This window comes from Balaenoptera acutorostrata, chromosome 16 (genome assembly GCF_949987535.1).
Source record: "Balaenoptera acutorostrata chromosome 16, mBalAcu1.1, whole genome shotgun sequence".
Classification (NCBI taxonomy): Eukaryota; Metazoa; Chordata; class Mammalia; order Artiodactyla; family Balaenopteridae; genus Balaenoptera; species Balaenoptera acutorostrata.
Window position 1 is genome coordinate 85,227,119 of NC_080079.1, and position 11,293 is coordinate 85,238,411.

General features: G+C 34.6%; 1 protein-coding gene across 7 annotated transcripts in view; it reads right to left on the reverse strand.

Moving 5' to 3' along the window:
• Positions 1-11,293, reverse strand: part of RTKN2 (rhotekin 2) — a 127,562-nt gene that overhangs the window by 109,196 nt on the left and 7,073 nt on the right. For 4 of the 7 annotated variants that reach the window (XR_009005592.1, XR_450063.2, XM_007170844.2 and 1 more), the window contains exon 2: positions 10,695-10,891. The exons of 2 other annotated variants lie outside the window; for them this stretch is intronic. Coding sequence is in view for 2 of the 5 variants with exons in the window: in XM_007170844.2 (XP_007170906.2) it covers positions 10,695-10,891 (197 nt within the window). In the remaining 3 variants the exon portion in view is untranslated. Of the gene's footprint in view, positions 1-10,694; positions 10,892-11,293 lie in introns of those variants that run through there. One more of the 7 variants, XM_057530399.1, reaches the window with a different exon arrangement.

Sequence of the window (11,293 nt, forward strand, 5' to 3'; positions counted from 1 at the left end):
AAAGAAGATCCAACTTGTGTGCAACTGGAGTCCTTAAATAAGGAAAATAAAATAATGAGATAGGGATAGAATTAATGCTTTTTTTCTGGAGGCTTTAACTCCAGGAAAAACCTGAAAATAAAAGAACAGAATCTACATATTTAAAAGGCACTAAATGAGCTAAAATGCTCAGCCGTAGTCACATTCCAGTAAAATTACCAGCCTTTAAGATAAAGAAAACATCTTTCAGCTTCCAGATAAAAAAGACCAAGTCATTTACAAAGGAAAAAAATCAGTCCACAAAGGAAAAAAAAATTAGACATTAGATTTGTTGATAACACGACAACAATGGAGCAAGGTATTCAAGAAGCTCAAGGAAAGAAAGTGTTGGCCAAGGATTTTGTATCCAGCCAAGCTGCACTTTAGGTACCAACACTAAAGAAAAGCACTTTAAACATGCAAGAATGTGAAGAAAACTGTACTCAGATTGTGGAATCTACTAGCCCATGAGTTTCCTCTAAACAAGAGATAATTTTGGAAAGTACAACAAAAGGACAGGTAGTGAACATTATATATATTTAATTGCAGATCACAGACTAAAACAAAGGTGAAGTTACAAGTACAAGATTAGCATGTAAACACTATCCACCTACCAAAGGAGAAATACACCCTAAAAAAAAAAAGATAGAAAGGTAGAGAAGGAAGAAATGGGAAAATAGAATAAGTTCATTGATTTTTACACAGAAAATAGTAAGTGGAAACAAAATGATATCATTTAAAGCAGAAAAACAAAATAGGAGAAGCCTAAGAAAAAAAGAACTAAGGTCATTATAAAGTTATCAGTATATAGTTTTTAAATATAAAGTTCTAGTAACTTCTATGACCAATAAAACTCTTCTTAAATTAAATAAAGAAAACAGACCGGGCTTCCCTGGTGGCGCAGTGATTAAGAATCCGCCTGCCAATGCAGGGGACACAGGTTTCAGCCCTGGTCCGGGAAGATCCCACACGCCACGGAGCAACTAAGCCCATGCGTCACAGCTCCTGAGCCTGCGCTCTAGAGCCTGCGAGCCACACCTACTGAAGCCCATGCGCCTAGATAGAGCCCATGCTCCACAACAAGAGAAGCCACCACAATGAGAAGCCCACGCACTGCAACAAAGAGTATCCCCGCTCGCCGCAACTACAGAAAGCCCGCACACAGCAACGAAGACCCAACGCAGCCAAAAATAAATTAATTAATTAATATTTTAAAAAAAGGAAAAAAAAAGAAAACAGACCACATGGTAAAAGACAAGCTATAATTATAATACACGTAAGTTAACATAACATAAAAGAACATATGACAAAGCTGAAACCAAATATATCAGTAATATATAAGTAAGTATGCTTAACTCCTCCAGTAAAAGGATTTTCAGATAGGCTCATAATGTAAAACCCAACTCTGGGATGAATACAAGAAACACACCTTCAACCAAACAATTCATAAAGGTTAATAAACTAAAGAGATGGGCAAAGATATGCCAAACAAATGCAAACAATAAGAAATCAGGGTATATGATCTTGTTATCAGGAAACTGTAGAGCTCAGATCCAAAAGCATTATAGGACAACAACAACAAAAGGACACTTTTATAATGCTGAAGGCTACAATTGGCAATAAATATATAACAAGAACTAAAGTACCAAATGTTTCATAAAACATTAAGTACAGGATATACAAGGGTAAGACAGCAAAACCTGAATAACAAAAATCATAACCTATCTCTTTCAGTCCAAGATAGTTCAAGTGGTCAAAAAATAAAAACATAATCAATAACATAGATCTTTTGCATATATATAAATATATATATACATATCGAACTTCATACTCTGAAAAAAGAAATATAACTTCAAAAGCCCATGACAGTCATGAAAATTGACCATATTAAGTCAGAAAGAAAATTTCAAAATATTTCATAAAGTAGAAAAAACTAAAAATTTATTTGCTCAAGATGCAACAAAATGAATTTATCTTCTGGTAATGCTGGAATAGCTCATATCAGAGAAATTCTCCCATAGGAAACAATATAAAATATGGAAAAACTATTAAAAAACAACTACCTGAAGGGACTGGCAAGCAACCAAAACCAGGAAGAAATTAGAGAAAAGTCAACCCCAAAGGAAAGAAGTGGCACCATGGTAATATTCATACAGTGAAATACTACTTATCAATGAAGAGGAACAAATCACTGATACATGCTAGCTACCTGAAGAATCTCAAAAGTATTATGCTGATGAAAAGGATAGGGTACACACTGGACAATTCCATTTGTATTAAGTTCTAGAACAGGCAAAACATATGGTGGGGGGAAAAAAAGCAGAACAGTGGTTGCCTCTTGAAGTGGGGACAGAGGCAGGTCCTACTAATCCAGCTTTGGGGAAAAAGAAATACAACATATCCAGAAAGCATGATTTATTCAAAGAGGGAAAAAAAGGCAACCCCAAACTGACACAAGTTACAAATAACTGTTTATGAAACTGATAACATAACCATACAGAGAGAAAAAGATCATTTTAAGTAACTTTTTTTTTTTTTTTTTAAATATTTATTTATTTATTTATTTATGGCTGTGTTGGGTCTTCGTTTCTGTGCGAGGGCTTTCTCTAGTTGTGGCAAGCGGGGGCCACTCTTCATCGCGGTGCGCGGGCCTCTCTCTATCGTGGCCTCTCTTGTTGCGGAGCACAGGCTCCAGATGCGCAGGCTCAGTAATTGTGGCTCACGGGCCTAGTTGCTCCGCGGCATGTGGGATCCTCCCAGACCAGGGCTCGAACCCGTGTCCCCTGCATTGGCAGGCGGACTCTCAACCACTGCGCCACCAGGGAAGCCCTTAAGTAACTTTTAAACATAGTCTCCTAACCCTTTATCCACAAGAATGTATGTATATTTGTATGTATACACACATACACACTCACAAAAAGGAACTTTCTTTGAACTGCATCATAAAAAATAAGATGAATTGACAGATAAATAAAAGGATAGATATAGGATAAAGTAAATATAGTAAAATATTAATTGCAGAGTCTAGGTGATGGATATATCAGTCTTCACTGTACAATTCTTTCAACTTTTCTGTATATTGCAAAGTTTTCATAACTTCTGTACGTTGGAAAAGAACTACAAGGACATCTTGAACTTGCCCAGGTAGGCTTATGTCAGCAATCATATTGGTACTATAATTATGAAACTATTTTATATAATCATAGTATAAAACAAATAAGAAACATATAAAACAAGGAAATATATTACTGTTGGTTAGCAATTAAGATTTTCAGCATAAGAAAAAGAGATACAAATATAAAGTAATTCAAGAAAACAAAGCCTATAAATATCAATATAAACTCATGATTTTTAAAAAAGTCTTTCCCATAGCTATGTCCTTTTCAAGGCCTAAAAGAAGTGATCCCCAATAGCAATGAGCACACCTAGTGCCCACATCTTGGTTTCAAAGTACTATTCACCATTAAAGGGAATCAGGAGTCATTAGAGAAATGGCTGACTCTAGGTCTAAAGCACAGAAAATACAAGGCAAGCCTGGGTCATCTTTTTGTGCCAGAAAGTAAGAAAGTTCTTAAAGACTTATATAGAAGCAGGTCAAAAGAAAAAAGAAGCCAGTTTGATGGAACTTCCATTGAACACAATTGGGAAAATTTAATCTATCAAAAAGATTAATGACTATAAATGATAACACATTGAATAAATAAAAATCCACAAACCTATGGAGAGAGAAAGAAGGGGAATGGCCTTCCTTACAGAAGAATATTAGCTAAAAAGTATAGAAAAAATAATAGAATTAGATAATCACTGTCTTGTAAAGCCCTAATAATTTAGGCAAGGATCATAAATGGATACAATCATTAAGTGAAAGCTTGTTGGATAACAGAGTATCCTCCCAGCCCCAGTATAATAGCCCAAAGGTTACTTATGAATTGCAAAGGGAAAACCATTATATCACAGAGGAGAAATGTGGCAATTGCCATCTAAACCAAGGGATCAAACTCAGCATCATTTAGAGCGGTAAAAACAAATATCACATCGTACCACATTGGCAGCGTATACAGTACCCAACCTAACCAAGAAAAATTCTTGCAAAAAAATGTTTAACCTGAGTCTGATTAAGTCTGATCCAACTTCCAGTTACAGCAAAAACAGGGAATATGAGAAAAGGTTCAGTAATACCAAAAGAAACAATTAGATGATGGGGCTTATGGGAGGCCACCCCAAAATATGCCAAAGTGGAATGTTGACTATTTTGAATTAAAGTCACTTGAGAAGACTTCCCTGGTGGTGCAGTGGTTAAGAATCCGCCTGCCAATGCAGGGGACACGGGTTCGAGCCCTGGTCCGGAAAGATCCCACATGCCACGGTGCAACTAAGCCCGTGAGCCACAACTACTGAGCCCGTGTGCCACAACTACTGAAGCCCATGTGCCTGCAGCCTGTGCTCCACAACAAGAGAAGCCACCGCAATGAGAAGCCTGTGCACCACAATGAAGAATAGCCCCTGCTCGCCGCAACTAGAGAAAGCCCATGTGCAGCAACAAAGACCCAATGAGGCCATAAATAAATAAATAAATAAATTTATTAAAAATAAAATGAAATAAAGTCACTTGAGAAACAGCCCATGCAAGAAGAACACCCTAACCCTCCTTTGTTCCCCTGAAAGCAGGAAACAAAGCTCCCATGGGAAGATATCCTCCCTATGCTGGAGGATGGAGGGCATCCTTATTACCAGAGATACAGAGTTTGGGGCAGAGGAAGCTGTATAAACAAACTTCATTACTTCTTCATTAATTTACTACTCCAAGCCCAAACCCTTCTGTTTTGTCAAATCTTCACAAATAATTTACTCTTTGTCTAAGAAGGTGTATAAACAACATGCTTTGGTCACCTCTTGAGTCTTATACCTATGGGACCACCATATGTACGAAATTAAATTTGTTTGTTTTTCTCCTATTAATCTGTCTTGTATCTATTTAATTATTAGACCAGTCAAAAGAACCAAGAGGGGTAGAGCAGAAATTCTTCCCTCCCCTAAATAGACAAATATACAGTGCAGAATATTTTTAAAGGATATTTTTTAAAGTCTAGACTCTTCAAAGCATCAATGGCAAGGAGTTTTTAGAAAAAGGTAAAATGATTAAAGAAACTAAAGAAACATAACAAATGAATCTTGACTGAATTCTGGTTTTGGAAAAGCAACTATAAAGAATTTTCTTTTGACAACTAGGTAAAATTGAATATGGACTGAATATTAGTGGACTATTATGGAGTTACTGTCAATATTTTATATATGATAATCATATTTTGGTTATGTAGGAGAATGTTCTTGTTTTTAGAAGATATACGCTGAACTACTGAGATATACATCCCATGTTGTCTGCAACTTATTTTCAAATGGTTCAACACAGAGAAAGAAAAATGTGTATGTGTGTACATGCATGCATGCATATGTGTGTGAGCATGTGTCTGTGTGCATGAGTACCAAGATAGAGAAGGAGAGTGGATGAACATATATGGCAAACTATTAACTGGTCCTTCCAGGTGGAGAATATACATGATGTCTATACTATTCTTAAACTTTTTACATATGAAATTTCATAATAAAAAGTTGGTTTTAAAAAAGTGAACGAAGTAGAGAATAATAAATGATAATCTGGAACATGTCAAGCACAGAGGCCAACAAAAACAGGAAGAACCTAAGAACATGGAAGAAAGTAACAAGAAGAAAAATGAGTAACTGCCATATAATTAACTGTTATTAAATTATAAGCCCTATTTGCTCATCATACACATGGAAGGGAGGATGAGGCAAAACGTTATGAAGCACAAGTTAAATTGTTCTTAAATAGTTATACAGCACTGTTAGGTGTTCTGGGGAGACAAAGAAGAAAGAGAAAAGAATCAGCATTAGTTGAGTTGCCTCCAAGCTCCAGGCACTAAATCCTCAAAAATAACCCTATGAAATGAGTGGTGATATCATCTCTATTTCTTCATCTAATAAGTAAGAACCAATATTGTCCCTGCCCCTAAAAGTTTATAATTTAATTGATAATACATGTTCATAAATGGAATATAGAATATTAGAATATAGTATACTACAGTGAGATATTCATGGTTCAAATGCTACTAGAACTAAAAGGAGGCAAATAATCATTTTCTGAGTCTTTACTATGAGCATAAAGGAAGAAATGATCTTTTTCTGAATACAATTTCAAAGGAAACTTTGATGATGCAAGTAGGGTATTGCAGAACAAAAGAGGTCTTATGAAATGGGGATGGAAGATAGGGCACTTCAGTATAAGCAAAAGCACTGGAGACAGAAAAATTCAAGAACTGTTCTGGGGATACAGATCAAGCATTTGGCTGAAATAAATCTGTAAAGTAGAAAGTTAAGAACTAATTTGTAAACTACTATGAAAGTAGTTTGAGATCAGACCACGAAGATCCTGGAATGCGATGCCTACCTAAGGAATTTTAGTAAACAGAAACCATTAGCTGTTTTTTAAGAAGTGGACCAATATAAGCAAGTCTTTTAAGTAGGTATATATGGCTATAACATGCAGGAAAAAGGTAGGGAGATAGTCTCGTTTACCAGTTAGAAGACTAGCATACTGACAGACTGCTGTAACCAAGCAATCCTACCCTTTGAACTAATAAGGCAGTAAGCTGTCCGTGCTCCACTCCGTACCCTCACTAGCTGTCTACTCAACCCAGAAAACTTTCCATATTCCACTTTTTTTTTGAGTCACCCTGACTCTATTATGAATTTTACACAAACCTGGGTATCTTTCGCATATTTAGATGTAAAAAATAGTATACCAGAAGGTGTTTCATAATTATGAATTTTACACAACTCTATTATGAATTTTACACAAACCTGGGTATCTTTCACATATTTAGATGTAAAAAATAGATAGTATACCAGAAGGTGTTTCATAATTACATACATTTAAGGAGAACAAAGCTTCTGTTACATTATTAGAACATTATGGTAATGGAACATTTAACCAATTACCAATATTCTCAGATAGGTGGTTACAAAAAGAATAAATGATATGACTATATCACTGATTTCTCAAATGGGGTTCCTCAACTAAACCAGAGAATGATTATTTTCTCAATTCTCCCAAGAATGGTACCAAACTAGCACTATTCTAAATACACGGAAGTTAAGTCATTGTATACAATGCATGTCTTGGGGCATTAGGGCTTAACTCTTTCCTGGAACCCCAGTTTAAACAGGCTGTAAAATGAAGTAAGACTATTTGCTTACTTTAATAAACTCCTAATAAATTGAGAAATAAGTGAAACTGTTTGCAGAATGGTTGTTACTGTATCAAGAGGACCTTGAGTAAATATCTATTAGAAAAACCCAAAACTCATGCACTAGTTTTTATCTCATTTATCTCATCAAAAGTTACTTATTTGATCACTTCTCTATCTGCCTGTTCTTAAATATTTTCCTTAAAAATTTATTATTTCAATTATTTTGTCTCACCATCCTTTTCAATACTCTACTGCCAGATAACCTTCCTAAACACCCATTTTATCATGCCTCTTTCTTACTGAAAATAAAATGGTAAAAGATAAACAATGAAATAAATGTAAAGCCCTATAACAACTTACCAGGGCAGCCTGGGGTAGTACAAAGTACATGGGCTTCTTTGGGGAGGGTTAAGTGAGGCTCAGGCTTTTAAGTCATTTGGGTTCACATCCTAGCCATAGAGTCACTGGGTGCCCTTTGAAACAGTTATCTAATATTTTCTAAGTTCCTGTTCCCAAATCTTTAATAAAGAGGTTTGTACCTCTCTCAGTTTGTGATGTGGTATTTGTGAAACCCTAGCACAGTATCTGGCACCTGGAAAGGCTGTCAGCTAATACCAGTTAACCTGATGTCATTGTAAACTTTCTTGAATTTTGCTCCCCACTTCCTTTTCAACTTTGGCTTGATCTTCAGCCTCAACCAAACATCTCTTCAATGTTCTTGAATTCATGCTCATTTTTCACCCTAAGCTTTTATTTTGCTATTTTTCTGACTTTTAATCTGCTTTCTTTCTACTCAACAAACCAAACTCTACCCATCCTTTCTGATCTGGAAGATTCAGACCCAATTCTTCCATTAGACCTTCCTCGACTCTGCCATTTCATACTGATTTGATTCTTCTTTGAAAGAGTCTAGATGTATTGTCTGTATTAATTTTTTTTACATTTTATCATAAAATTTTAGAGAAGGTAGACTAGTGGTAGGCAGTAGACTCGTTAAAATGCTATTTTAATTCTGGTAGCAAAGTAAAAATGGAGCACTTTTCTATCTTAAAGACCATCAAAACCAAGCTAAGGAACAGACTACTGAGTCTCTAAAGGTAAGGTATTTGACTGCTGAATATACAAATATACTCACATTTTGACAAATTCTGTTCTTTGAATTTGGATACAGTAGCACAATACTAAATAAGTGTTCTACAAGTAGTAGATATTCAATAAATATTGGATTGACTAATCAAATGGCATAATTTACCTAACTTTCTTCAAGGAACTAAAAAAACTATCATGGGATTCTCTTTTATCTTTAGATCATTTTTATGTAGTAAGAAGGAAAGTACTGTAATTTCCAGGTACGTTTGATCAGTAACCTCAGGTTATATCTGCACATAACAAAATGAAGTTGTAAACAAAATAATTCATATACAATATTCAGATTTTTTTAAAGAAATAATTCAATAATTAATGGAGGCAATGAGTGATGAACAAATATAAATGTTCAAATATAAAACAAATATAGTGTCAAAGCTATTTTCATCTATCAAGGATAATCAGTAAAGAAACTGAAAATTGTACACATCTTCAGTTGAGAGTCCCAGATATTTTTTCTTATCTTTGTTATATAAATCCAACAGGAATTAAGCTTATTTAACATTTTTCCAAATCAGCAACTTCAGGAAAGTTGCAGGAAAGTTGTTAAAGAAAATGGCCAGTTCACAATTCATTATAAATACTTAAAGAACATGAATATGAAGGGTAGACATGATTCCCAGAGGAACATTCCATATAACTGTGAGAAATGATATAATATTGAGTGTTTAGTCCCACACTGTACTTAAACCAGTGCTTCTCAAACTCTTCCACTTAAACAGTCTCACCCCTAGACAAAATATTGTTATAAAGGCTGGGGAGAAGGAACATGTATCCTGATGAGTAGCATAATCCAAAACCATGCCACAATTCTAAATTTCTCATGCTTTATCTTAAAAATTCATGCTATAAAAAGATATGCCATATTTATTCTTCGGCTTTGCATATCTTGTGATACAAAATCATCTACTCTAAGTAACATATTTGACACAGTTGGTGAAGCACTGACTTAATCCAGTGTATGTGTATCTGAAAAATATTTTCTTGGATTATGATACTGGAATAATTTCATTTTATAATGCCAGGGATAAATAATAGTGAAAATTGTTTGACATACATTGAGTACTAATTACATAAAAGGTATTATTAGGTTTTTAATATATATCATCTTAATTTTCAAAATGTAAATATTATTATGTCAACTGTAATGAAGGAAATAAGGCACAGAGATTAAATAGCTATCCCAAGGGAATAAAGCTAATAAATATGAGCCACTTCACACATAAGTGTTTATTATACAATTTCATCAATATTCTATTTTTACAAAAATCTCTTTCTCTGACCTGTGTTTTTACCTTACTTTTCAAGAATTTCATGGAGGCGTACCATGAACAGCCCAATCAATGGCCACTAATGTCTAAAAAGAAACTTTTAATTAGTGTTACAGCTTTAAGACTGATCAACAATGGATAATGTGAAACCATTTATATTAAAAAGGAAACCAATATCTAGCCACTAAATTGAGTCAATCCTAAGGTTCAAATAAGACTTGGCATTGTAAATAGGATAGGATGTAAATTTCATACACAAAATCTAGACCTGATCCAAAAAGGCAGCATGTAGTGACAGAGAGAACAAGGACCAGAAGTTACTTAGCAAATGGTAAGTAACCTCTCATTAGCTTCTGTCACTAGTTAGAACACTCGCTAGTGTTCTAGCGTCACTAGTGTCACTCAAGTGTCCTTGAGTAAGTCACTTGCCTCTCTGGAACTTACACTCAACATATGAAAGGAATGTGTTAGCAGATTTTTAAGTTCCCTTCCATTCATATCTTTAATTCTATTCATAGCTTTAATCCCATTCATAGCTTTAATTCCATTTATATCTTTAATTTTGCTGCCCACTCATTTCAATTTCTAAGTTTCCATTACTCTCAGCTAGTACCTTTTTATCAGTTTATTTGTAAGCAATTAGTTTTTTTTTTTTTAATTTACATTTCTATACACTCAGATATCAGTCTTGGTCCTTCTTCTTAAAATATTTCCTCACTCCTTGCTTCTTAACCACTTCATTTTACAATCTGGAAGTACTGAACACAACAAAACTGGCCTTAATAGTAAGTTTAATAGTAAACTGCCTTAATAGTAAGTTTACTCTGAGCCCTACTGTCAAAATGTTTATGATATCAGAGGCTACTTCAGTGTATTTTTTACAAGCTTTGGTGATTTGACATTTCAGCTTAAATTTAAGATTAAATTATATGGTGTTTTTAATGCAAATATTTAAGTACATTAAAAGCCATAGGTAAACAATGTCACTAACCATCTTCCAGTTTGATTTGCAATCTGCTCTTCTAATTTCTGCAGCTCCACTGTGTAAGCCATTATTCGAGCATTGCACACCATGAGATTCTTAACTGCATGCAAAATCTGGTCTTTCTGAGTGCTCAGAGAAAGGAGTTTCCATACCCCTTCTCGTATTCGAATTTCTAAATCTATTTTTTCTTGAATGCTGCAGTCCTTAAAAAAGAGAGAGAGAAAAAGCATTTTTAAAAGGTAGCAAAACCCAAAATTATAACATTTCTTTTTACCCCTAATAGATGGAAAATGTACTATCTAGTATTATAATTTTATAACATATTGGGAAAGTAACAAAGTTTTAGTGTATGATAGCATAAAATCTTTTAAAGGCTCTGTGCAAAATCTTAATTTCTTGCTTTATTAGGAAGTCTTTACAATCTACTGGATAAACAGAACAGAAACAAAGGTGAGAAATACTATATATTCTTACTGTAACTGTACAAGGTGAATAGTGTCCCCCACATATTCGTGTCCTCCCAGAACCGTAGAATGTAACCTTATTTGGGCATAGTTCTGCAGATGTAATTAGTTAAGATGAGGTCATGCTGGATTCGTGTGGGC